The sequence below is a fragment of the Oryzias latipes genome, chromosome 6, assembly GCF_053564925.1.
Source record: "Oryzias latipes strain Hd-rR chromosome 6, Olatipes_Hd-rR_3.1".
Lineage (NCBI taxonomy): Eukaryota > Metazoa > Chordata > Actinopteri > Beloniformes > Adrianichthyidae > Oryzias > Oryzias latipes.
In genome coordinates this window covers 23,214,731-23,241,436 of record NC_136242.1, presented here as the reverse complement: position 1 = coordinate 23,241,436, position 26,706 = coordinate 23,214,731, and the positions used below count along the sequence as shown (strand labels likewise).

General features: G+C 40.2%; 3 protein-coding genes and 1 non-coding gene across 5 annotated transcripts; 3 read left to right on the top strand and 1 right to left on the bottom strand.

The window, feature by feature from the left end:
* The first annotated feature begins 5,287 nt into the window (after positions 1-5,287).
* Positions 5,288-6,564, top strand: si:ch211-127m7.2 (uncharacterized). Its single transcript, XR_013656625.1, has 3 exons — positions 5,288-5,455; positions 5,554-5,638; positions 5,841-6,564. It is a non-coding gene; the product is annotated as an uncharacterized si:ch211-127m7.2 (transcript).
* A 635-nt stretch (positions 6,565-7,199) lies between these two features.
* Positions 7,200-9,254, top strand: LOC101168780 (uncharacterized). The gene is made up of 2 exons (XM_004070059.5): positions 7,200-7,369; positions 8,043-9,254. The coding sequence occupies exons 1-2, from the start codon at positions 7,215-7,217 to the stop codon at positions 8,830-8,832; spliced, it is 945 nt and encodes a 314-aa protein (XP_004070107.2). The 5' UTR covers positions 7,200-7,214; the 3' UTR covers positions 8,833-9,254.
* Positions 9,255-14,894: 5,640 nt separating this feature from the next.
* On the bottom strand, positions 14,895-21,720 carry terb1 (telomere repeat binding bouquet formation protein 1). Of its 2 annotated transcripts, XM_011476226.4 has the most exons (17): positions 21,195-21,720; positions 20,962-21,072; positions 20,753-20,884; positions 20,171-20,302; positions 20,000-20,060; positions 19,800-19,912; positions 19,256-19,384; positions 18,983-19,135; positions 18,774-18,905; positions 18,554-18,679; positions 17,070-17,200; positions 16,655-16,983; positions 16,515-16,579; positions 16,367-16,444; positions 15,789-16,019; positions 15,641-15,706; positions 14,895-15,549 (listed from the first exon to the last, which is right to left on the bottom strand). In XM_011476226.4, the coding sequence occupies exons 1-17, from the start codon at positions 21,226-21,228 to the stop codon at positions 15,458-15,460; spliced, it is 2,115 nt and encodes a 704-aa protein (XP_011474528.1). In that variant the 5' UTR covers positions 21,229-21,720; the 3' UTR covers positions 14,895-15,457. The 2 variants fall into 2 exon arrangements, with proteins under 2 accessions (XP_011474528.1, XP_078805512.1); XM_078949386.1 differs by lacking the exon at positions 20,171-20,302.
* A 184-nt stretch (positions 21,721-21,904) lies between these two features.
* pdp2 (putative pyruvate dehydrogenase phosphatase isoenzyme 2) lies at positions 21,905-25,974 on the top strand. The gene is made up of 8 exons (XM_004069680.5): positions 21,905-22,290; positions 22,402-22,584; positions 23,688-23,807; positions 23,881-24,167; positions 24,472-24,577; positions 24,654-24,890; positions 24,965-25,264; positions 25,372-25,974. Exons 1-8 carry the CDS (start codon positions 22,213-22,215, stop codon positions 25,645-25,647), a joined length of 1,587 nt encoding a protein of 528 aa, XP_004069728.1. The 5' UTR covers positions 21,905-22,212; the 3' UTR covers positions 25,648-25,974.
* Positions 25,975-26,706: the final 732 nt, after the last annotated feature.

The following is a 26,706-nucleotide window of genomic DNA, read 5'->3' as shown; positions in this document are numbered from 1 at the left end:
TTGAATAAATTACATTTTTTTCAAGATGCTGAAAGGCTGTTTGTCAAAAACATTACATATAATTGTGTAACTGAAAAAGTAATCATCTCTGTAAACAATTCCTTACATAATATCCCAGTTTAGAGCCCAAAGCTACACTTCCACAGCACCAACCGCTGAGCGTCAACACAAGCATCCTATTCTTAGACAGATTTAGACATATCATGAAGCAGGAAAAGCTGAACTCTCTTCTCATCTTGGGCCCATATGATCAGAGATTAGTCGAAGAAAGAAAACCTCATTAAGGAAATGTTGGGAGAAAGAAAACACCATAGTGTAAATCCTTGAACTGTACAGATGTAGACATGTGTGCTGCAAAGCTGCAGGAGGAGCCCACACCCAAATGCAACGTTATAAGAAGATGCAACAACGGAAGAAAGGTAGACAGCTCATCATGTTAGACAGATAGTAAGTGGTGGAAGATCTGTTGGTTACTTCATATTTGAGATTATAGGCTTCTGATTTATCTCTAATACAAATCTTTTGTTTGTGAATTTTACAGTTTTCTTCCCGTCTTATTTACAGTTTACAATTCATTGGGATTGCTAAAGTTAATTCTACATTAACTCCAGTTCATAGTTGTTCTGCTTGTGGAGTTCCCCTTCTATTTAAGCTATCAAGCTATTTAAAATAGCATGTATTATTAATTCAACTTCGACTCATTGTAAGAAATTCATTTTTTTTAACAACTATTTGAACTCTGACATTTAAAATCTGTCCAACGACATGAATCTGGATGTCAGGAAGGTTTGTGTGTCTGTTGATGGAAACAGGACACCATCTGAACCACAACACATCAGCGTTGTTAGAGTCAAACATACTCTTTCTGAACCCTGCTCTTATGTGCCATATGGCCAATCACAAGGAGGGCTCTGAGACAGATGGTAAATGGCAGTGACCCTCACTCAAAGCAGGGTTAAGCCCTGGAGACAACTATAAGATAGGGATAACATGTGACAGCAAGGCTGCTGAAGATAAGAGCAGATGTGTAACTCCAGGCTTAATCGCGTCCCGCAGTCCAGTAATTTCTTAAACTATTGTCATTTTACATGTTATTCGCTCTATGTGTCCCACCTTTCTGATGTTGACAATGGGTTGAGGATACAAATGGAATGCGGATTCGTCTTTGTAAAGTGTGCTGGATGTGTTTTTGTGCTGTCATAGAAAATACTTCTTTTCTGAAATGATATGTCTGTCACAGGTGTATAAATAAACCTGTTAGATTACTCAACATTGATAATGATCTTTCATTTTTGAATTAAAGCCACTATTTCTTCTCAAGTAATACTTTCACGCCAGATGCCTATTTGTATTGCCTATTTATTATTTATGGAGTTAAATATCTCAGTTCAAACTTGGGTACTCTTCCATTTTGCACGTTGTATTTCCCTCAGATTCTATGAAATCTACAATAAAACCTACCACCAATCCATTCTTTTTTAAACCCACTAAATGCCTTTTGGGGTCACAGGGTTGCTGGAGCCAACCCCGCTTCTGTTGGGCAAAAGTAGAGTACAAGGTCCCTGAACAGGTCGCCAGTCTGTCGCAGATTCACAGATTCACACTCAGATTCACACCAATTTTAGAGACACCAAGTAACCTATGAAGCATGTTTTTGGACTGTGGGAGGAAGCAGGAGTGTCTGCGGAAAGGTTACAAATGGACGAGAAAACATGTAGACTCCACACAGAAAGGTACCAGAAGGGACGGGCCCTGAATCAGGGCCTTTGCACTGTGATGCAAAAGTGCTAACAACTCCCCATGCAGCATGGTTCCTTTCTTTATTTTCCAAACTCCAAAGGCTAGGAACACTGAAAACAAAGCTTCACTAAATGTTTGGGAATGACACCAGACAACCTGAGGATCTCGTCAGGTTCATATGTTAAAAACGTTTGGAAAAAAACACACTTGTCTGCAAAAGTCAGCATTAAGTCAATCTTTTTTATTATAAAATTATAAAATAGAAAATCACTATAAAGTAGCTTCATATATGTGGTCTCCGTCGATTTTACAAGGGAAAGATTCAGACAACTGCTTTATTCATTGGGAAATGATGATCACTGAGCAGGAGAGCAACAAGATGGCTGTGAGTCTGCAGGTCTGAAAGGTTCAGGTGTGTTTGAATACAACAGAAAGCGGGCAAAAGGCTGGCAAAAACAGTATAAACACTATATGTTTTGTTTTTTCCGTTAGGAAATGATTTGTTGGATGAATTCACTTAAGTCAACCTGGATTGCAAATTCACTTTATGGTCAGAGCACGCATCATTCAATACAACACGCATGTGTAAACTCAGGTAACACGGTAAAATAGAGAAAGCCTCACAAAAGGTGCATGTGTACTTTGAAACAGGATTGCTCACAAAACTACAACAGCACAAGCCTCGAGACTTCTACAACCAAATTCTTTGGACCAAATTAACCACTTCTTTTGGGAAAGAAGATTCTATCTGACTGTGACAATTCAATTCTGCTGGATAACCGCTGAATTACAGTAACGGCAGAGTGTGAGGTTTTGTTTTTACATAAGAGACATTCGGTTTAACACAGAAAATGTGGCCAGAGCAGGATTATGCAACACCACGATGATCCAGATAACACAAGCAAGCCTGCATCAGAATGAGTGGCAAAATGTATATTTGAGGTTTTAAAAAGGCCAAGTAGCAGAGTGGAGATTGAAAACAAAGGTTTTCTAAAATGATGTCACATCATCTGTAGTAAAGAAAAAAGTTGGATAGTTGGAGCAGAGACAGTACATGTGTGTAAGCAGATCAGTGTGTCACTCTGTCCTCAAAAATACAACCCATTCCAAGTCTTCAATCCTCCTGACAGCAGCATCTTCTTGGTGTTAAACAAAACCGTCACCCTGACGCTGTCATGAGTTTTAGGGCCATGTTTGACCCCGAGATTCAACACGCTAGAAAAGCACGGAAAAGATTTGCTCCATTGGAAAACAGAAATCTTCTTAGCCCAGCTTGGCTCTGTAGACATGGCACCAAGCCCGGTGGAGGCATGGTTCTACTTCAAGCTTAGCAAATTAATTTATGTTACATCTTTTGTTCTTTTAGTTTTTGCTGTTTGTGGAGATTTTATTCAGACAGCAAAGAGGGTTTAAGATAATTAATAAAATTGTTTATTTTGATAAAAGGTTTATGTCGCATTTCATTCAACAGGTTTTTTTTAGCTGAGTCTGTCCGTGTTTCTCCCAACGAGGTTTATTAAAAAGAAAAAAAAAAAGTGTTTTTTGCACTTTCTGCATTATACTCATTTATCTTCCAAACCCGTTTTGTCTCTTTCGGGGTCACGGAGCTCTTATCCCGGTCACTGGTGGGCAAAGGCAGGGCTCACCCTGGACAGGTCGCCAGTCTGACGCCACAATCACACTCCCAAACACAAATATGGATAATTTTGAGTGACCAATCAACCTATAAAGCATGTTTTTTGGACAGTGGGAGGAAGCTAGAGTCCCCAGAGAAAACCCATGCATGCAAACTCCACATGGAAGGATCCCCCACTGGTGGATCCCCCACCCCAGGCTTTGAACCGGAGCCTTTTTGCTGTGAGGCAAGAGCGCTGACTACGGCGCTGCCGTGCAGATTTAGAGGATTTGATTTTTTTTAAAACTTCTAATCATTTGTTGTTCCTAAAGTGCACTGAACTCTTGAGCTTCTGGGAATCTTAAGTTGAGCTCATAACATGTCATTTCCCTTGAGCTCTCTTTCCCACCCTCCTTCAATCCCGTTTTTAATTTAGTCAACTATCCAAAGCTGCTCTTTGCAATCAAGGCCTAAGCACTTGTAGAAATGCCTTCAGAAAGATGATTAAAGGCCTGACGAGAGACGACAATTTTTATGTCAAGAACAACCAAAGGTGAGATCTTTTTCCCATCGTTGCTTTTCATCATAGAAAGTTGTTTATGTAGAAAAAAATATGATGACATAAATTCTCATCTTTTTCCTTGAAATGTGTTTTTTGTCAGAGTGGCAGAGATCATGAGAAAAAAGATGATATTCCAAATCAGTGGAATATTACTGAATCTGAAATCTTAACCTGCTAGTAACAAAAATAGATACATAAAAATGGTTGACCAGAGTATTAGAGGATTTAGGAAGTGATTGGGACATGGAGAGAGGAGCAAAGAGAGAATAGTGTCGTGCAACCACACTTGGATTATCTACTTTTGACCAGCAGGAATAAGATGCACAGCCACCTCACACAGCCGTTCTTCTCTATAGCAACACATTCTGCTTGCAGTCACAAAGATGGCTGGGGTTTTCTTAGGAAGCAGGAAAAAGACTGCAGAAATCAAAACATTGCATGTATTTATCAGTTTACTCATACTTTGTGTAAGTTTTTGACCCACACTAATTTCATTTGAAAACATCTATTTTCTAAAACAAAAATGTTAAATATTCAGTTTATAAAAGTATTTTGACATGGAATGTTTTTGTTGAACAAGTGGTCCAAGGTTTTAAAAATGGGTTATGGCACTTTAAATAATTAAATACATAAATAAAAATAGGAAAGAAACAACTTACTCACTTCTCATATACTAACCTAAAATTAAACCAATTTTTACCAAAGAAAATCAGTCAGGCTTAATGTTGACAGTTACACAGATCAGAGCAACACTAAATTTTTCTGAAATTTATGTTGTTTTGACTGTTTGCCTGTAATTTGATATTTAAATAGTTCTTCGCCTTTTTTCTTATGAGAAACAGTTTTACAGCAGAGGATCTCCCAACTGAATAAAAACAAATATTGGAGGAGAAGTATGGAGGACCAGAAGAGACAAAGTAAAATAAATATGCACGCCATTAAACTGTTGAATAAACGTGTAATTAATTATTTAAAATTGAAAATCAATCAATAAATGTTTAAATATATGTGGCATTCATTCAAATATTAAAATAGCCATTGAAAACCACATTTAAATATTTCATAGTCCAGTGTGGGCTGAAAGGCACAAATTGGAATAAAAACATTTAATAGGAAATTATTAAATAAATTTACCATTAGTCATTTAAAATTGGAGATAAATAAATACAATTGGAAATCAATTTATTTTTAAATGTGAGTCATTAAAATAGCCATTAAATGCTGTTATTTCCACTGTTTTGTAAGTATCCCCAGAATTGTCATAACAAGTTTCTGTCAACAAGTATTTTCTGTGGTTGTCCCGCAAAACTCCATTGGGGGGCGGTAATGAGACCATCAACATTGTCATGTGACTTTAGCGATAAAAGCCTGTTTCCGGTTTCATGAGGTTTTTGTATGCATGGAAACCTCGTTAGACCGTAGGTAAAACATCCAAAGATGTCAGAGAAGCAGCGCGCGCTGCCTCTTTGGATGTCAAACAAAAATGTGAGGAAGAAGACGACACCTCTGAAGAGTCAAAGAAAAGGAAAAGCTGCGAGGTAGTGAGAGAAATAACACAGAATAGAATATTTCCTGCAGTGAAAATGTCCAAATATTCTGTTTCACTTTTGAATAATACACTCTGGTTTGACTGCAGGGTGCTTTTCTACTGCATGAATGAGGCCGAGCTGGTCGAAGCAGCTGTTCGATGTCTAACCAGCGGTTCCCCAATTCACCAACAGGTGGCGCTGCTTTCCCCTTTTATAATAATACTTTGAAATACTGTAACTCCAACGTTGGGGCTGCATCTATACATTAAGTGAATCGATTTTTTTTTTCTTTAAAAATTCTGCTTTTATTTATTGAGCATACTGACTTAATTCTCATGGATAAATAGTCACTATTTTTGTTAAGAGTTTGAAAATACTTTCTTTTCATACACAGATTTCTAAAAAGGGAAGCAACGCAAGAGAAAAAGTAAAGAACCCTTTGACGTCACCCAAAAGATTAAAGCAGATTTCAGAGGAAAAAGACTGGGACTGCTGCGATTACCCGGAGACGACCTATGTTTCTGAGACGGACTTGGACGTCACAGAAGTGGAAACGCTGCCGTACACCAGGAGCCCTGAGGCTGAGAGGTCACACCAGAATCAACGGACTGTGAGGAACGCCGATGCTGAAGCTGAGGGAGAACAGGAGAAACCAACAGAGGATGCAGCACATCAAGAGGACGAGGCCTTACAACTTGTGCGGGACATTTTTTTCACCTGATCACTGTTGTTGTAAATAAAATGTCTTTAAGGTAAAAGTAAACTGAAATCCTCAACATGTCATGAAAATATTGAGGTATCTTAATGTAAAGACAGCTATTTCACATTAAAGTTTAAGTTTAAAAAATATCTTACTATCAGAATTGACTTCAAACTTAAAATACAATAGAACTCCAGACTTCCTGTAGTTTTTAATGATTCTTCATCATTAACTTGGCTTGTTTCCTAATGGTCATGACATACAAAACCTCATGGGATCTCATGAGGTTACTGCAGAAAAAACCTCTCTTATGAATAAAAGCATATTGGTACTTTTTTAGTTTGTGAAAATGAAAGTCATGGCAGCTGTGATGACCCTAATGACTCAGATACTTTCTAATAAAGAACATTTGCGGTTATTGGCCTCCTGTTGTGTGAAAAAAACAGCCTTTATCAAAATGTTCATATTTAACTAGGTTGGATCAACTTATGTGTAAAATTATTTGTTTAGTCAAGTGTAAGTCAGGGGGGAAACGGTTGTACATATAGTGAAACTATTATGAAAAAGCCTTTTACTAAGGTGGTATTTGTTGTGGTTATAACACGAAAGCCCTCCTTCATTAATAACACAGAATGGACAATCACAACAAATCATTAGTTAGCAGTCTGATACTATGTGTGGGAACCAGATCTACGATTAAAAAAAAGGCCAAGTATGGACACAAAAGAACAATCCAAACTGAGAACAAACATCTGCTCCACCAGGAGAGCTTCAGTATCACCCACCGTAGGGCAGTTCATGACGACCACACCACTAAAGTGTTTATAGGAACATCTACAGTATGTATAAGCTTGAGAGCCCTGCTATAAATACTCAGCTTTAAAAAAAAAACAGCTGAAACACTACATTAAACCTATGTAATAAGATTTTATTCAAAAACTATTTTTTTAAATTAAACTATTTCCCCTCTTAAGTAAACAAAATGGAAGAGAGTCAGAGCTGTATGAATTGGGAGGGTAAGACGTTTTCTGCTGTTCATTCACTTTTGGAGACCGCCCGCGTGCCTGGATGGATGGAGGCGCGCGCGCAGCCTGTGGACGCGCGCGGACTCCAGCTGCGCGCCGCGGCTCTGGAACGCGCTGCAACCAACAGGCTCAGTGTCGCGCGGACTCTAGCAAGTTTGAGACAAACTGCAAGTTAATCTGCTTTCATCTAAGAAAAAGGTGGGTCAGGAAACGGTTTGGGCTTTAATTACACATTAGAACCACGATCTGAATCCTGCATGTGAATAGATTAAAAAAGATTAGTTTTTTCTTACATCACAGAGGGAGGCGGGGTCGTTTGAGATCATTTCTTTGTTTCTTTTTTATTAACAAATATTATCCATCAGGTCATTGAACGTGTTTGTGCCGCAAAATACCTGTAAATAATATGTAAATGTAAAAAAAACAACACATTTGTGGACACTTGCTTTTGGTTCAGTGTGGAACAGCAGAATAAAGGTGTGGTTCAAACACCTAAGAAAGTAGATGTAAATAGGAAAACTATGTTTCTCCAGTCTTGATTGTTATTGATAAGGTTAAGAAAAGGGTCTGTAGACATTTAACTAGCACTGGATTTCTGCAAAAGTGTATGGATGTGTCATAAAGTGAAAAAAATAAAGTATAAAAAAGTCCAGGCTGGTCAAGCTAGTGTTGGGATTATCTTATTATAGAGAAGAAAATACAATCGCAGCTGTACATCCATTTAGGACAGTATCTATCAAAAGTGCTGTTTTACAATATTCATAAATCCTGCTAAAGTTAGTTGTCTTTCTGTTTGGTTTTTTAACATTACAGGTAGTATTTAGCCCTTTTTTCTAGCTATCAATCTTTATCTGCATGAATCTTTGTCCAGGTTCATCATGGGAAACAGGCTGAGCAGAAGGCGATATGCTCCGGCTGAAACTGCAGCCGCTGAGCACAAGCCCTCAGTGGAGCAGGCGTCTTCAAAAGCAGCCGAGGACTCTGCCCAGGCGCAAACTCAGGAGATCGACCAACCAGGGAGCCGAGGGCCCCCGGAAGAGCCAGAAAGGTCAGACGCCTGTTTAACCGAAGAGAAGGAATGTGAAGAAGTAGAGACCCCCACTCTAGCAGTTCATGACACTTTAATGGAGCCTCAAGAATTGACCGAACCAAACCCTGTTGCTGAAGTTCATCCTGCTCCAGAACCTGTCCCGGATCCCTCCTTTTTAGAAACAGATCCTGAAGAAAGCTCTGAACCAAGCCCAGAGACGGAACCAAGCCCAACTGAAACTCTGGAGGAGGCAGACCTGGTAACTCAAGAACTTCTCCCAGAGTCACCTTCTCCACTCACTCTGATTGTTCCTGATGTCACTCCAATACCAGTTCTCACTCTGAGTGGACCATCAGAAGCCTCAGCAGGTCAAGGAACTGACGGGGAAGCTACCGCTGTGGAGCTTTTCCCAGCGGAGCCAGAAGCATCCACGGAAATGTCCGAATTTCTGGATGAGCTGACAAAGGTGGAGGCTGCAGAGAGCATGGGGACTCTTGGAAGTGATGTCATTGAGAGTGTCGGTGAAATCCTCAAAAATTCAGAGCTGAAAGGAAATGACCTCCTTAATGATCTCATTCCTGGTGATGTCAACATCTACGATGACACTCCCATCAGCGGCCAGCTGATCTGAACCATTGGAGAACTCAAGACAGAAGAGAGGGAGCATTTCCTGTGAAACCTCAGCCTGAGGTCAAACCTCAGTCACCTGAAGTGCCGGAAAGAAGACAAAGATTTCCCAGGTACCAGGATGCAGACAGGACAAAAACAAGAGGCTTTTTATCAGACTTTTGAAACAAACCCAATATTTAAACACGTTTTTTCTTTGTATGCAGCATGCATGGTTTCACAAAAAGAAAAGAATAAGAAAAAAAAAGTCCTACCAAAAATGAAACTAGTATGTTTTTACATTTGAATATTCATGAAGACAATGTGCCAAGAGGTATGCACAACATAAACCTACTAATGTTTATTTTGCAGAATTACTCAGAGGGAAATTCTTGTTATTTTTTATCAATTAGTGGCTTGCTTGTGAAAATAAAAATTGCTATAATACGTGTTTTGGTGCTTTTTTTTCAGTAATATCCTATTGAAGATAACACTTCATGCGCAGATTCTTAGCCTGGTCCACACATGGAGGTCAAATGATAGAAAGCCCTGCTCATGTAGGGGAGATACAGCCTTTTCGTGGCCATTAGGGGAAAGAAGATGCAAAAAGAAAAAGGAGAAGAGAGGGGAGGGGGTACTGGGCCACATTCTTTCCAGAGGAAGGAGGTTTTTCGGGGGGCTTGGGTCAAACGCGACTCCATTTCAGTTCATGAGAAATCTGCTCTTCGGTTGCCTTTCCCACCGCGTCCCCCTCCTGCCCTCACGCCACTGTTATCCCAACATCTTGATCAAACAGAGGAGGGACGTGCTTCAGAAGCTGGAGGCGACAAGAAAAATGAACATTTTTAAGAGAGAAAACAGACACACCTCAGGGCATTTGCTTCAGGGCAGGGCCAGTGGGTAAGTCCCCCGTCTTTTGGGCAGCCGTCTGACGAGTCCCCACAGAGAAGGCGAGGTCACCTTCAGACGGTGATCTCAGTTCAGCTCACTTCTTTTGTGAGAGGACAGTTTGCAGGCTGAGCTGCTCTTCGTGGACAGAGAACAGATAAACAGCATGATTTGCACTATTTGTGATTCCTCTCATACCAGGGGCTTTCTGCACAATAAACAAAAGTGCTGGAGTCGAGTCCCCCCTCCCCTTGTTGATTTCCTGTCCCTCTAGGGATTGTGGTGGCCAAAGCAAACACAACTTGGTATTTGCTTCTGTGAAGCCATGTGTACAAGAGCTATAGCAAAAAAATAGGATTTAAGGGCCCGAAAAAAGGTCTCAGCGTCTGCTAAAAAAATACATTTCTTAAAAAACAAATAACCTCAGATGTTCAAAAAAAAAATGAATTCATTCCAACAGATACCGAAGCAGATGGAACTTTTTGATTTGTTTCTTGGGTCAAACATGAAGTTCAAAGAGTAAAAATATGTTGACTGCGTGAGATTTGAACTTTCACAGGTCTCACAAGTGGAATGGAACAACAAACCATCCAGCATAAGTCAGAAATGATACAAAGGATTCAGATTGAAATCATGCAGGTGATAAATCTCCTTTGTAAGTTGCATCTGCAACCCCCTTTTTCTTGTCATATTGGGTAGATTGCACCAAAGTTCCTTTTTACTAAATGATAACAGACACAAAACAAAAAAAGATTCATCTATTTTCTTGACCTGCCATGTCCCTTTTGGGGTCATGGGTCTGCCAGAGCCCAGCCTGGCACCCTAAACCAGCCTGTTGCAGGGCCACACAATTACAAGGTCACACCTACAGACAATTTAGAGCAATCAATAAGGCATGTTTTTGGACGGCGGGAGGAAGCTGGAGTGTCCGGAGAAAAAGCATGCATCCACGGGGAGAACATGCAAACTCCACACGGAGAGGTCCCAGCTGGGATTTGAACCAGGGCCTTCTCACAGATAACGCTAACCACTGCACAAGCGTGCAGCTCCGAAAATAAAGATGCTGTTGAACATTTCTAAATAAAGGAGAGAGGGGCTTTAATTGCTTTGTTTATTTACCACAACAGCTGTGCAACATTCCATTGTTACTATCAATTATTATGATGGAAATGAATACAAATTAAGTTTTTCCTATTTTTGCCTCAGTAAAAAGTTCTTTTAAATAAAAGGAAGACAAATATGTATACATATAAACAGTAAGCTATTTTCTAGCCACAGGAGTTGTAATCTAGCCACAGGAGTTGCAAGCCAGTTGCCTCTGTGCCGGTCCCAAGCCCGGATAAATAGAGAGGGTTGCGTCAGGAAGGGCATCCGGCGTAAAAATTGCCAAAATAACCATGCGAATCATCCACAACACTTTAGACATACCGGATCGGTCGAGGCCCGGGTTAACAACGACCGCCACCGATGCTGTTAACCTACAGGGTGTCGGTGGAAATTTGACTACTGTTGGTCGAAGAAAGAGGGGAGGCAGAAGGGCCCGTGGCCAGAGAGAGAAGGGAAAAGGCAGGAACATAGGTTTGAGAATAGGGACTCTTAACGTTGGTACAATGACAGGGAAAGGCAGAGAGCTGGCAGACATGATGGAGAGAAGGAAGGTAGATGTACTGTGTGTGCAGGAGACAAGGTGGAAGGGCAGCAAGGCACGTAGTATTGGAGGAGGATACAAACTGTTCTATCATGGTGTTGATAGGAAGAGAAACGGGGTAGGAGTGATTCTGAAGGGGGAGTTTGTAAACAGTGTTCTAGAAGTGAAAAGAGTCTCAGACAGGATGATGAGCTTAAAGTTAGAAATCGAAGGGGTGATGGTGAATGTAGTCAGTGGGTATGCGCCACAGGTTGGCTGTGACTTAGAAGTGAAGGAGAGATTCTGGAGTGAGTTGGATGAGGTCATACAGAGTTTCCCCAGAGGAGAGAGAGTTGTTATTGGAGCAGACTTTAATGGGCATGTTGGTGAGGGCAATAGAGGTGATGAGGAGGTGATGGGCAGGTTTGGTGTGAAGGAAAGGAATCTGGAGGGACAGATGGTGGTGGACTTTGTGAAGAGGATGGAAATGGCTGTAGTCAACACTTACTTCCAGAAGAGAGAGGAACATAGAGTGACATACAGAAGTGGAGGTAGGAGTACCCAGGTGGACTACATCCTATGTAGACGAGGCCATTTGAGAGAGGTTAATGACTGCAAAGTGGTGGTAGGAGAGAGTGTAGCCAGACAGCACCGCATGGTGGTGTGTAAGATGACTCTGGAGGTCAGGAAGAAGAAGAGAGGGAAAACAGAAAAGAAGACCAAGTGGTGGAAGCTACAGAATGAAGAAACTTGTGAGGAATTTAGGCAGAAGTTGAGGCAGGTCCTGGGTGGTCAGGATGAGCTTCCAGATGACTGGGAAACTACAGCAGAAATTATCAGGGAAACAGGTAGGAAGGTGCTAGGTGTGTCATCTGGAAAGAGGAAAGACGGTAAAGAGACTTGGTGGTGGAATGAGGAAGTACAGGAATGCGTCCAGAGGAAGAGGTTGGCTAAAAAGAAGTGGGATGTAGAAAGGACTGAGGAAGGTAGACAGGAGTACAAGGAAGCGCAGCGTAGAGTGAAGAGAGAGGTGGCAAAGGCCAAACAGAAGGCTCACGATGAGCTATATGACAGGTTAGACACAAAGGAAGGAGAGAAGGACTTGTACAGGCTAGCCAGACAGAGAGACAGAGATGGGAAGGACGTGCAACAGATAAGGGTGATTAAGGACAGAGATGGAAAGGTGCTAACAACCCAGGAGAGTGTACAGAAAAGATGGAAGGAGTATTTTGAGGAGCTGATGAACGAGGAAAATGACAGGGAAAGAAGGGAGGAAGATGTGGTTGTTGTGGAGCAGGAAGTAGCAGAGATTGGAAAGGATGAGGTTAGGAAGGCTCTGAAAAGGATGAAGAGCGGAAAGGCCGTTGGTCCTGATGACGTTCCTGTGGAGGTATGGAAGTGCTTAGGAGAGGCAGCAGTGGAATTTCTAACAAGGTTGTTCAATAGGATTTTAGAGAGTGAGAAGATGCCTGAGGAATGGAGGAGAAGCGTTTTGGTTCCGATCTTTAAGAACAAGGGTGACACGCAGAACTGCAGCAACTATAGAGGAATAAAGTTGATGAGCCACACAATGAAGCTGTGGGAAAGAGTAGTGGAAGCCAGGCTTAGGAAGAAGGTGGAGATCTGTGAGCAGCAGTATGGTTTCATGCCCCGTAAGAGCACCACTGATGCCATTTTTGCTTTGAGAATGTTGATGGAAAAGTACAGAGAAGGTCAGAAGGAGCTGCATTGTGTGTTCGTAGATTTAGAGAAGGCGTATGACAGGGTGCCGAGGGAGGAGCTGTGGTACTGTATGAGGTCGTCTGGAGTGGCAGAGAAGTATGTCAGAGTAGTTCAGGACATGTATGAGAGAAGTATGACGGTGGTGAGATGTGCTGTAGGTCAGACAGAGGAGTTCAAGGTGGAGGTGGGACTACACCAAGGATCAGCTTTGAGTCCTTTTTTGTTTGCTATGCTGATGGACAGGCTGACAGATGAGGTAAGACAGGAATCTCCCTGGACAATGATGTTTGCGGATGACATTGTAATTTGCAGTGAGAGTAGAGAGCAGGTGGAGGAACAGCTAGAGAGGTGGAGGTTTGCTCTGGAAAGAAGAGGCATGAAGGTCAGTCGTAGTAAGACAGAATACATGTGTCTGAACGAGAGGGATCAAGGTAGAAGCGTTAGGTTACAGGGGGCTGAGGTGAAGAAGGTGCAGGAGTTTAAGTACTTGGGGTCAACAGTTCAGTGTGATGGGGAGTGTGGAAAAGAGGTGAAGAGGCGAGTGCAGGCAGGTTGGAGCGGGTGGAGGAAAGTGTCAGGAGTGTTGTGTGACAGAAGAGTGCCAGCAAGACTCAAAGGAAAGGTGTACAAGACAGTGGTGAGACCAGCTCTGCTCTATGGGTTAGAGACGGTAGCAGTGAGACAGAGACAAGAGGCTGAGATGGAGGTAGCAGAGATGAAGATGTTGAGGTTCTCCTTAGGAGTGACCAGGTTAGACAGGATAAGGAACGAGTACATCAGAGGGACGGCTCATGTTGCCTGTGTTAGCGACAAAGTCAGAGAAGCCAGACTGAGATGGTTTGGACATGTTCAGAGGAGGGATAGTGGATATATTGGTAGAAGGATGTTGGAGATGGAGCTGCCTGGCAGGAGGGCAAGAGGACGGCCAAAGAGGAGATACATGGATGTCTTAACAGAGGACATGAAGTTGGCTAATGTTAGGGTAGAAGATGTCCATGATAGAGTGAGGTGGAAAAGGATGATTCGCTGTGGCGACCCCTGATGGGAAAAGCCGAAAGAGAAAAGAAAGAATAAACAGTAAGCTATTTTATTTGTTAATTACATTTGGTTTTGAATTATTCCTAAAATAAGTGCAGCATTTGTAGAGTAACAGTCTGACCACAAAACAATTAGGAACCATCATCACCCGTGGATTCAGACTTTTAGATAAAAACTAGAAATAAGCGTGTTTGTCATGCTGATTCGGATAGTTACATTGGAAACCACTTCACTTCAAAAATGTTAATTTTACCAGTCGTGGCCTTTATTTCTTCGCCAGGTGGACATTCGTGCACCCGGTTGGAAAGCGATATGACCACAAGATGGGAGTTCCAGGAGAAGCCATACTTCTTTACTCCAGAGATGAGGTATCGGACCTCCTCACTGCTCAACTCCTGCAGTTTCCTTTTCTACCATTTCATAGGAGAAAAGAAGGAATTCCAGGCTACAAAAACGTGCACTTTTGGTAGAATACATAAATGTACACTGTGTTTAACAGAGCAAAAAATCTATCAAGTTTTTCAACCAAATCAATAAAATTACTATTTTTTTATGTAGTTCCTCCTACTCTGTTTTCCACTGAGTAACTGAAAAATGTCATTTTTCCTTTATTTGTTCCTGATCTATATGTTCAAGTTCTAAGTGGCTACTATTTGAACACATTTAAAGAATGAATGTCCTAACTTGGTTTGACTAAAAACCTCTGAACAGTTTGGTTTGGCAGCTTTTTATGCATGGTTCCCCGTTACTCCGCTCTCTTCTCTCTGCATCAATAAAAACATTTACGGTAGATTCAAAGGTTGATTTCAGGCTTCCAATCAACAAAACACGTTTATTTCACACAGCAACTACACGAAATACATTTATATCAATGATATCATCAATATGTATATGACTATAAATATCAATATGACTACAAGTGTTCGACAGAAAAGCTCATGAAAAGGAAACTTTAAAAACAATAGAAACCACAAACTGCAACAGAAATAATGGCTTAAATAATGTCCAAAAACTAGTAGAGTCTTACAAAGTGTACATTGGATAAAAGGTAAAAACATGACGGCTACAGATTCTAGCACACAGCAGCTCCCCTGCATGAGAGGCTGCACAAACATTTGTCAACAAAAGCATCATAATAATAATTGAGCCCTAGTATCTCACAGACGATGACTGCAAACACACAGACACACACACACACACACACACACACACACTGTGCCATTTAGAGTGTGAAACAGCTTAATACAGCTGTGGCGCTCTGAACCAGCTCTGGGCTGTGCTGTGAGAACACTGGCTGCGGGTCAACATTCTTTCCCTCTTTGCTTCGTCTGCTGCCAAAAGCACGTTTCAGAGAGGACTAGTCCGCCACAGGCGCTCAGGCGTAGTGGTCACGCGTGATGCCCAAATGTGACACTGGACGTCTGTCTTCAGGTGCATGCAGCCTTTTGAGGGGAGTCAAGCGTGGATCTAAAGGAGTTATGGAATAGGTGTTATGAAATTCATACCACGTGTTTGAATAGCAATATATTTCATGTCACTGAATGAACATATGTCCTACCAGCTCTGCTGGGGAAGGCAAAAGTCTTCTTTAGATCTCCTCTGTGCAAAGGAGTCAAAGAAACACCTGTGAGGAAGTTTAAAGAAGAGAATTCACAGCAGAGCAATGTACTAAACACATCTGTAGACGAAAATAGTGAAAGACTTACGGTTCTGAGGGTTTTTTGGGGATTGTGCAGCTGCAACTCTCACAGAACTTCTGTTTGTGAGCTGGTTCTGGACATCCTGATGCTCTTTCATAAACACTTGGTTTAAACGGGCCTTCCTGAACCGCTCCGTAGCCTCTTTGAGGACCCGATGCAGGTCACAGCTGCTGTGGCAGAAGCTTTGAAGGGATGCAAAGTTACGACTTGTCACTTTTTCAAAGGGTACCACACAACCTAAAGAAAGAGAAAGAACACTTACATAAGGGGTTGGCTTTAGAAAATCCAGTAGATACATGAATCTATCTAATCTGAATGTCTTTAAGTCTGAGAAAATACGTCCGGATTATTTAAGACATTTTATGTAATCCTAATAAATCCTTTACATAAAGTGCTTAAGGTAACTTGGAAATCAACTTTTTTTAAAACTTAACTCACAAGAAAATTGACTCAACCTCACACCCGTCTTTGAAAAGAGAAGAAAACCTTTTTTTGACTATAAATTTTAAATATTACTCAAATGTTTGAGTCGATAGCTGATCAGGTGCAACGTTTCACTGAGGGGAAGCTCCATCGTTCCCTACCTGCACATCGCATTTGAAAGAATGAAGGCTCCTCTGCTGGTGGTTTTTGGACTTCCCTTATCTCCCTGCTCTGGAACTCTAAAATAAAAATGCAAAACTCTAAAAGTTCTATTATTAAAGACTATAAAACAATAGTGTTATTTCTTACCATCAGTACGTTTAATCTCAGCTCCTTTTTTCTGCTTCTTTGATAAAACTGGTTCAAAGATGAGACTAAATGAACAATATAAATAGAAAAAGGCTGTTAAAATATTTCTTTGTGATAATTAACTGATTAGCTCCACTGACCTGTTTGCATTTTGTGGCTCACTGTCACCCTCTAGTGACCGACCATTAGAAGGCAGTGAGACTCCTGCAGTCTTGCACACTGAACACATCACAGGTTTTTTGCTAGTTTTTGTCAACTCTTCCTGGGAAAGAGTCTTCAAAGTTGCATTATTCATTTTATAGTCCTTCTCGCTCCTGTCTGGCTGAAGTCCAGCGTCACAATCACTGCTCACGCATGCAGGCTTCTGTGAATGGATGGTTTTGAGAGGAAAACCTGCAGACTGATGTAGCTGGCGGTGACTTTCACCTGGACGTGACACATCAATGTCTTCCTGCTCCTTCTCATCCCCCTATTAATCATAATCATATGTCATTGTGATAACATGATTGAAAAAAGGCTTTCATACCGATGTGGGTGTTTGAACACAGGCCTAACCTTTAACTGCCTTTGCTCTAAGCGGTTAATCCTGAGCAGCAGATCCCTGGCTGACTTTTTGAAGTCTTCCAGGGTTTGACTTGGCTCTTCAGCCTGTTGTCCTATTTGATCATGTGCTGACAAACGCATGGCTTTAAAGACAAGGAAAACAGGTCTTATCTAGCAGATGACTTTAGAATCGCTGATCTGTTAAGTAAAGGGACATGTTTCTCTTAGCAGCTCAGAAGGTTTTACTGAATATTTCTTCTGCAGATATTTTAACAGATATTTGGAGTCTTGCTGCAGCTTACTGTCCTATAATCTTCGTTTTGTTGTATTTCCCCATCATTTTTTTTACTTTGCGTTAAAAGATTCTATTTTTAAATGTTTTTCTAATTTTGACACGTTTCTTCTATGGAAGCGATTCTGTACCATAATTAAAAATAAAAGTCAAAACCAGAAATGCTTTTTCATTTTCAAAATGAAGCTGCATTTTTTGACTCAAAATTAAAATGAAAAAGCCATCCACCAAAACGCTTTTTCCTTTTCTACTTCAACACCGATTGTTCTGTCACTTAATTAAAATGCTAAAGAAAATGGAATTTGACATTTCATTTTCAAGACGTTCTCTGGTAAATGTGTAGCAACATTCAATTAGAAATGTCTAATTTGACAATTAAAATGGATTAACAGAAATACTTTAACATTTTCAAAATGAAGCTGCATCAAATGACTCAAAATTAAAATGAAAAAGTATTCCTTCAAAAGGCTTTTTCCTTTTCTACGTTAAAACCGCTTATTCTGTGTCATAATTAAAACAAAAATGCAAAGAGGGGATTGCATTTTCATTTTTACATCCACCCTGCGAACAATGTCGTATGTTGTATTCAATTCGAATAAGCATTTCCAGCGAGGAGGCGGGGCGATGACGTCACTGCTTTCTCCCTGTGTCCGGCTTCTAAGAGACACAGACACACCAGGAGCAGTGGAGCTTTGTGTTAGCGGCAGGGGAGAGGGCTTTGTGATGATTGTGAACTTCTGATGATTTTACACAGCTTCTCAGGACTTTTATTATAAAATGAAAAAGCATTTTGAAGTATTGATTTTTCATTTTAATTTTGAGTCAGAAAAATGCAGCTTCATTTTGAAAATGAAAAAGCATTTCTGATTTTGACTTTTATTTTTAATTATGCTCAGAATCGCTTCCATATTTCTTCACCCTTTAGTCTGTTATTTGTTGGCCTTTTAACATGCTCTTTGCTGCCCCTAGTGGCTAGGAAATGTGTCCATATGTTTGGGTAATAAATGGTTTAAAATGATTCAAATATATCCAATTGTCTCCATGTTGACATTGGTTATATATTCTTGTTTTCTTTAAATGAGCTTATATTATTAAAGTGTCACTAGCTTAATACTATAAAGGTAGATTTTTGTTTACAGAAACTGATTCAAAATAGTTATACAAAGTAATTTCAATGGCCTATTAAATAAAAACAACAACTTACTGGCCTGTTTGCAGGTCTGTAAAATGAAAGTAGAAGCTTTTTTAACTTCTTCACATGCGTCTTCAGTGAGTAACGTTATAATAACAGGCAGCCCTCCACACTGAACCAGGTGAGACTGGTGTTCATCTGTGCAAAGAAATGAGAGAAGGAAAGTGTGGATTGATGCTGGAACATATCAACTGAGAGTCTATAATAAGGTAAAAACAGAAAACGCTCTCACCAGAGGCAGCAGTGCATTGACCGATGTTCAGTAACACACAGAGTCTGTCCTCGGGCTCCAATTTGGAATTTGACAGCAGAGAGAAAAGATGGAAGACCAGGCCATACTGAGACAGACCCGAGGCCAGTGCAGCTGAAAGGAACATCGAGTCATGTTAGAGGAAAAAAAGGAGCATTGGATTGTTGGATGTTTTGTCAGTCAGTACACACGGTTATCAGTGATGCAAGCTGACAGAGTCTTAGCAATAATTACAGCCAGCTGGCAGGACAACATGCTTGTATCTGCAGCAGAGGTGAGGCGAACCAGCAGAAGAGTGAGAGTTTCTAAACCCCCCGAGGCAAAGAAACTCTCCTGAACACAACCTGTAAAAAAACCAAAGAGACAGTTAGCATTTATCCACGGTCATTTTAGAATCCCTTTGCATACACACATAACCAACAAAAAGTTATTAAAAAACAAATAATTCTGCTGCTTCGACTTACAATTATTAGCAACTGTCATGGAAATGAAGGAACATATGGGTTGAAGAATTTTAGTGCAGGGGAGAGAAATCTGCTGAAGCCATGTTTTGATCGTTGGAAAGGCCGCCACACAAATACGCTGAGCTTCTTCTGTAAAACACCACCCATCATCAGGGAAAAACCTCGTCTGATCTAACTCCACACATCCACTTTATCAGCCAGCAGGACTAGATTCTTGCTCATTTTGTATTTGCATAGTGCAACATTTAAAATATGGTGATTTTTTTGCTCCAAAGAAACACATTCCTGTTTATGTTGTCATGTGAGTTGCAAAAAGAAAGAAAGAAAGTAGTTTTAGGATTGACTCAGAAGCACAATTTTTCATTTCTTAACCAAAGTAAGAGAAAAAACAGAAAGTTTTTTATGGCCACAGATATAGTCTAAACATTTATAAATGTGAGGGTCATCCTATTCTGTTTCTTTTTCATTCTCATGACCCCTAATCCACCATATGTTCTTTTTCTCCAACGGATTCCTTATGAAACTGAGAGGATGGTGATGTTACCATTCTGGGGGTTGTTGACACATCCACACAGAGCACTTGACACAGATGCCCAAAGCTGACAGGTCTGAGTCAGAGTTCTTAGGTTGTTCTTTTTAGACAGGGGGAAGGTGGTCCTCCAAAAAGAAAAGAAAAAAAAGGTGCATTAAATTACATCAGCACATTGAAATAAATGAAATGTGTAGTTAGGAAGTATAAAACACCTGAAGAGGTCTAATAGAATATCCAGGCAACCGGTGGTTTGAGCTAAAGTCTGTCCTGATTCTGTAATGACGCACACAGTTGAGGTTAAGAAAACAAAATAATAGGAGGTGAAACGATTCATCCACAATAGCTGCTTAACCAATTCGCTGCTTAAAAAGCTTTGATCTTACTGTTGTTGGCTACCAGCACAAACAGCAAATAGACAGTCACTCTCCTCTGAGTCAGGGGGAGGTCTTCTTTTATCAACCAGCCAGAAATATCTGTAAAGATCTCCTTTCTGCACAAAGAGTTCTTGCAATATACTAACAAAGGGGTAAGAGGACAGGATTTTGTGAGCAGGTTAAACTTTATCAGATTGCACATCAGTGGGCATTTATTTAAGTTTGCAACTGTTTACTTCTTATTCACGGCTAAAATCAGAACTAGGATGTAACAGTACAGAACAAATTCACCAAAAAACATCCTTCTGTACTTCCTTTAAAAAAAATCTCTACATAAAATTTAGCTTTTTCAAAATTTCCTAAAAGTCTAAATTGCTAAGCAATGTGTATCAGTACACTTGTTTCCTTTTAGGCTGAACAGGCTTTGCTTTTAGGAACATTTTTAATATCTACAAATGTATAAAGTGAGTATAAAGTGGCCGGGATAGGCTCCGGCAGCCCCGTGACCCCGAAAGGGAAAAACGGTGAAGAAAATGAATGAATGAATGAATGAATGAATGTATAAAGTGAGTTGGAAACACACTGTCCTACCGTTACATTCTGCCAGTGTTCCAAGTGTAAAAAGAGCTGCCTCTTTCACTTCTAGATGAACAACACTGGATTTGGAGAGGTTATACACAAAAGTCACACCACCAAGTTCTCTAAAGAGGTCCACATGATCCTCTGAGGGGGAAAAGTACATTGGTACACTGAATATATGTATTTCTCTTGTACTAGATCCACAGCGTCAAGTACATTACCCCTGTTTTCACAGATTGAGTTAATGGTTAGAAGGGCTTGTTTCTGTGAGTCAGGAGACTTCATCTGAAACTTCAGACACTCAAGCAGCAAACTCAGATCTGTTTTTGTGGCTGACAAAGAAAACAAGAAGTTCAATCAGTTCAACATATGAATTATTTCATTTAATTCACAAAAATTGTAAATTCTTAGTTTACAAAAATATGAAATAAAGACCTGTGATAATGCCACTTACTGTTACGGCTGCTACAAACTCCTGTATTTTCCATCTTATGCCGTTGTCTTTGCTTTAAAACAGATCGGGTTCCTTGCTAGCAAAACTGGTTAGCATCGTATTACTCTAGCCTTAGAAATATTGACATATTTTTCTTTTTTAACTGGTTTAAGTAAGTTATGGTATTTATTTTTATTAAGAAATGCTACTTTCACGGGTGGCTAGCAAAAAAATAAATAAATAAATTTGGTAAGCCCTAGTTTTCTACACCTTGGCTAATTATTAGTTGTCATTAACTAAACGGGCTCGTGTTATAATATATACGTAGAAAAACTGCACCTAGAACGTAAAAGGCAGCGCTATTATAAAAAAAAAAAAAAAACACATTTAAAGCTAATTTTGCTGTTCAAGGTCACAATTACCAGAAAACATACAAAGTTCCAAATCCAAAGAGAATAGTCTTTTCGCTCTTTCTGCTAAAGTCTGATACAAAGGGCCCGCGTGCCGGGGGAAGGCTGTTAGCTCCTCCCCCTGGTGTGATTCAGTTATTTAGTAAAGGTCTTTTTTTTTTTTTTTTTACTTAATCATACTTTTTTCATTTTACTAACTTTATCTGATTACTGCTTCTACTCTGGGAATAGAGAAATTGTTTTATTTAAAATACAAATAAAAATTATAATTTTTTGGTTGAAAAAGTTTTTTTTAAGGTGCCCCGCCCTCAATCGCATACTTCAGACGTAAACTGCTGCACGTTGCCTTCATGTGTGTAGTCGTGTTGAGGAACATTGGCTCAATCGAAACAAGTGTAGATTTTTCATGTAATTGTCTTCGTAAATAACTACACACACGGCGTGTGTTGAGGTAATACTGCTGTGAGACATTGTTTACAGTTACGACAATAGATTGTGCGGCTAGTAGGTTGGACGTTTAGCATAGGAGTACGTTTTTTGTATTATAAAACCTACTTGTAGGACTTCCTTCTTTCGAAAGTTTTATGTTTGAAGTAGCGTGATACCCTGCTATCCGCGTGACAGTAGCGATGTTTGCGCGAGTCTATGCCGATGTCGTGAAGAAAGCAAGCTACACGCTGACGTTATACTCTACTGTCCCGCTCCAGGTTTGTGGATGAATCCGACTTATATTTTTCTGTAACATCACTTTTAATAAAAATAGATCCTAACGCCATCACCCCCATCTGATTGCGCTGTCATCCCCTTCTTGGTTTCAGGGAGCACATCACTGCCATTTCTCACACTCATGGGGTTCATCCGCATGTGACAGGCTGTGCAGCACCTATGAAGAATCCAGAAAATGGTCTCTGCATCATGGAAAATATTTCTCAACACGCCAGGATTTAGACTTCCAGCAGAGCCCATTTCAGATCAACAGTATTCTTAGGAGCAATGAGCAGGTATTGGCTTTTTCATCTATTTGGCTGGAAGGAAAACACACTGCAGCTGAATTAGATCTCTAAAATGGAGATCATGCCTTTTAACAACTCGATTTGTATCATAATTTGTGGTTGTAGTTGACATTGCTTCATTTGGACATCTTAAGCCAAAACTTCAACCTATGTGACTCATAGATAAATATCTGGGTTCTAAACAGTTCAGGTGAAGTTTTCCAGATTCCTAGTATTTTTTGCAAGATAATCAAGTGTAAATTAAATGAATTAATGGAAAATCCACTCATATTTTAGTTTAATAAAGTTCGTCCCACTGTGGGTTTTTTTTTACAAATGAAACAAGAACATTTCACCACACTATGGTCAGGTGTTGACGTGAAATTCAGTGTTTTCACACATCCCACTGTATTGATGGTTTGATCATTTTTCATAGGGATATGAATTGATACATTGATTAGGTTAATACATTAAGGCTTCATAAGTATGCAAGTATAGCAAGATTCCAAGATGACTGATTCCCCATCTTAATAAATGTAGTAGACAGAGTGTAGTTAAAAATACAGTTCAGGTAATGTAATTGTAAATGTAATGTTGGACTTTAAACAAACCGCACGCCGTACTGCCACAGGAAGTAAATAAAACTTCAGAGTAAAGTGTCAGTGAAGCTTCTTCTTTAAAGCTATCAAGTGTTTTTTGCATTGACGTAGATAAAAAAAAAAAAAACTGAAGTTAAGAATTAAAATATGAAGAACATATGTTTAAGAATATTTAAAAAATCTTTTGAGCATTTTCCTCTAAAGATGAAAACGAGCCTACATTTTTATTAAGCTTTTACTATATCTTCATTTACTTTTTAGTTGTTGTTTATCTACTGGAAGTTTACAGAAAAAGTTCTGAGTGTAACATTGTATTAAGTGATAATTATAATATTGGAATACCTAAATCTTTGTGCTTTTATCGTTTCTGTTTTGTTGATTTTGATCTTCTGTTAAAGATAAAATTATTATTTAAATTTTTTTTTTAAATATGTGAATCATCACTTAAGTAATGATCCATAGCCCTATTAGTTATTTACATCATTGAGAATTTGTTTTTTTGCCTTTTTCCAGAGTGTACGTTTACCAGAGTTTGACGGCAGGGGACTCAGTGCTGTTAGAAAGTTTGACAGTAACCAGCTAGCTGCTAATACACCGAATGAAGACCGGCGCAGTGCTGCTACTTGCTTACAGGTAGGCTTTTCTTTCTGCACATTAATGCCATCCTCTCTATAATGATGCTAACTGCATTGACTGCCGTCTCCAGTCAAAAGGCATGCTCTTTGGGGTCTTTGACGGCCACGGCGGTTGGGCGTGCGCCCAGGCCGTCAGTGAACGACTGCTGTACTACGTGGCCGTTGCAATGATGCCAAAGCCCTGTTTGGAAGAGCTGGAGAGGAGCATGGAGAGCAGCAGACGTGTCCCTCCCGTCTTGCAGTGGCATAAGCATCACGCAGATTTGAATTATCGGGACTCCGCCTCGCTGTACACCGATCATCTCAGGGTTTTCTGGCAAGAATTACTAAACAACGAGGATCAGGATGCAGGTATGAGGTAGGTAGAGATGTCTTTCAGCAGTTAATAGGAACTCCCCCATTTTTAGTTTAGCCCCTTTTCTCTGTGTTTTAGTTGCAATATTTACCTAATGCAGTCAAATTCAACCAATTACAAGTTTGTGACTGCCTTTTATATAATTTAACCATTTAGGTTAATACAAAATTATCAAATTAAACCTGTATACATTGGGTTTTAGCCTTGGCTGATGTCTGGTATTTTTTCACTGGATGGGCTACTAAAAAAAAATCGAGCAAAAAAGAAATAGAATGACACAAAACCAAACCCAAATCTTTCCTTGTAGCCCTCAGGAAGCTCTGGATTGTGCATTTAAGCACCTGGATGCTGATATCTCCTTGGAGGCTCAAGTTCCACTTTCCAATGACCTGCTGAGGAGCACAGCCATCCAGGTAACTGCTGTCTTCCTCACCTGTGTCTATCCGAGGCTGAGTCGTTTTGACTGCACCTCTGCTGTTGTCCACCCAGGTTGCATTTTCAGGTTGCACGGCCTGTGTGGCTCATGTGGACACAGATGGCATCTATGTCGCAAACACCGGCGACTGTCGTGCAGTTCTCGGGGTGCAGAACCAGGACGGTTCGTGGAGCGCTTTGCCTCTTTCCCTGGACCACAACTCTCAAAACAAAGCCGAGGTGGAACGGATCAAAGCCCAGCATCCACCCTCAGAGAGAAGCACAGTGATCACAGATGACAGACTGCTTGGGGTTAGTTTCTTTTCTAGTTCTGTGCTACTGAAGTTCTAAATAAGTCATCAGTTATTGCATTAACTTGCCTTCAGGTTCTGATGCCGCTGCGTTCCTTTGGTGACATGCAGTTCAAATTGAGCCGTGAGCTGCAGCAGAACATTTTAGCCAGCTTGGAACCTGGAATGGACCTGGACTCTCTCAGTTTATATCAGTATACTCCCCCAAACTACTTAACTCCTCCATACCTGGAGGTGACGCCTGAGATAACCTACCACAAGCTGAGACCTCAGGACCGCTTCCTGATCCTCGCCACTGACGGGCTGTGGGATGAACTGCACAACGAGGAGGCAGTGCGACTGGTTGGCGAGCACTTAAGCGGAGTTCACGTACAGGTAAGACAATCCAATTGAGGGTTTTAACGGCTTATGAGTTTCCAATAAAACCATTTTTTTCAGGTTTTTCTTCCTGTAAAAATATCTGGTTTGTTTGTTTGTTTTAGGCACCGGTTTCTCCAACTGAGAAGAAGTTGAAGTTGGGTCAGATGCATGAACTCCTGCTAAAGCGCCAAGCCCGTGCCTCTCCAGCTCTGGACGCCAACGCCGCCACACACCTCATCAGACATGCTCTTGGTACAGGGGATTACGGAGAGCTGTCCCAGGAGAGACTGGCCTCGATGCTGACCCTGCCAGAAGACCTGGCTCGAATGTACAGAGACGATATCACTGCTACAGTGCTGTATCTGAACTTTGACCTCGCTCGACCTCATCAAGGCTAATTGACAGACAGAAACATCCACTACAGTCTGCTTTTCCTCTTGACTGATACTTTCTGCCCTCAAAATTCAACGTGTTACATAAAAGAATGGTAGCAGAAAAACAATTTTTTGTGTTGAAACATTAAATGCAGCTAACATTCTCCTGTTGTGTTATAAAAACCACATCAGATGTTGTGATGTCGTGTTACCGAGTTAAAAGCTCACTTGTCTAAAGACAGTAGTTTTGCCTTTCCTGCACAAACTTTGTATTTACGGCACCTTGCTTACTATATGTTTATAAAATCTATTACTTTTTATTGCAAACTTTAATAAAGATCATCTCAGTAATTTAACTATTTAATTGCTTATACTGAGAGAAAATTGATCCTTTTTGAATTAGAATTCCGTTTTCATTTATTTGAAGAAATTTTATTTTGAAACTATGAGCACTGGGAAGGCCATCATGAAGAAAAATTGAAAATATTACATCTTTTAACTTCTTAGTTTCTCCAGCTGCAAACCAAACCCTGAAGTGTTCTGTAAACACACGCAGTTCTTAGACGTTATAAATGTTTGTTTTTAATAATATGACAACACATTTTCAGATGTAGTATAATTAACAGCCATATGCACCCTAAAATTAATGCAAAATGATGATAAACAATCATAGCAATCAATGATAATTCAGGTTCAAAGAATATTTTCATTAATAGAGTGAACTAGACTGCTGATTTAGTTAAGAAGTGATTCACCAAACTGCATTACTTTAAATCTAAGATTGTTTTTTTTTCTTTAGATTTTAACAACAGACGAGGACATAATAAAGATGAGCCCAAAACAAACAATACCACATCTGGGTTTAAGATGGTGCAAAAGCCCACAGAGGACATAATCTAAGGTTGGTTAGTCTGAAGTCAAAGAGTTAATCAAACTACTTATAAAAAAGGTATTTCCTCTCTCCTTTTGTTGCACTTCTTCAGAGCTCAAGCTGATTGTAGAAGCTGCTGATTTGGAGAGAGAAAGTCTCACTGTTACCTGCAAAGCTATTAATACTCACAGAAAAAATAGTGCTGCACTTTA

Coding starts and splice junctions, on each gene's coding strand:
- terb1 (XM_011476226.4), bottom strand. CDS start 21,228: ATGGAAAATACAGGAGTTTGTAGCAGCCGTAACA. Junction 20,885..20,961: donor CTCAATCTGTGAAAACAGGG/GTAATGTACTTG, acceptor TTTCCCCCTCAG/AGGATCATGTGGACCTCTTT. Junction 17,201..18,553: donor ACAGACCTGCAAACAGGCCA/GTAAGTTGTTGT, acceptor TTGTCTTTAAAG/CCATGCGTTTGTCAGCACAT.
- pdp2 (XM_004069680.5), top strand. CDS start 22,213: ATGTTTGCGCGAGTCTATGCCGATGTCGTGAAGAAAGCAAGCTACACG. Junction 22,585..23,687: donor TTCTTAGGAGCAATGAGCAG/GTATTGGCTTTT, acceptor GCCTTTTTCCAG/AGTGTACGTTTACCAGAGTT. Junction 23,808..23,880: donor GTGCTGCTACTTGCTTACAG/GTAGGCTTTTCT, acceptor TGCCGTCTCCAG/TCAAAAGGCATGCTCTTTGG.
- LOC101168780 (XM_004070059.5), top strand. CDS start 7,215: ATGGATGGAGGCGCGCGCGCAGCCTGTGGACGCGCGCGGACTCCAGCT. Junction 7,370..8,042: donor TGCTTTCATCTAAGAAAAAG/GTGGGTCAGGAA, acceptor ATCTTTGTCCAG/GTTCATCATGGGAAACAGGC.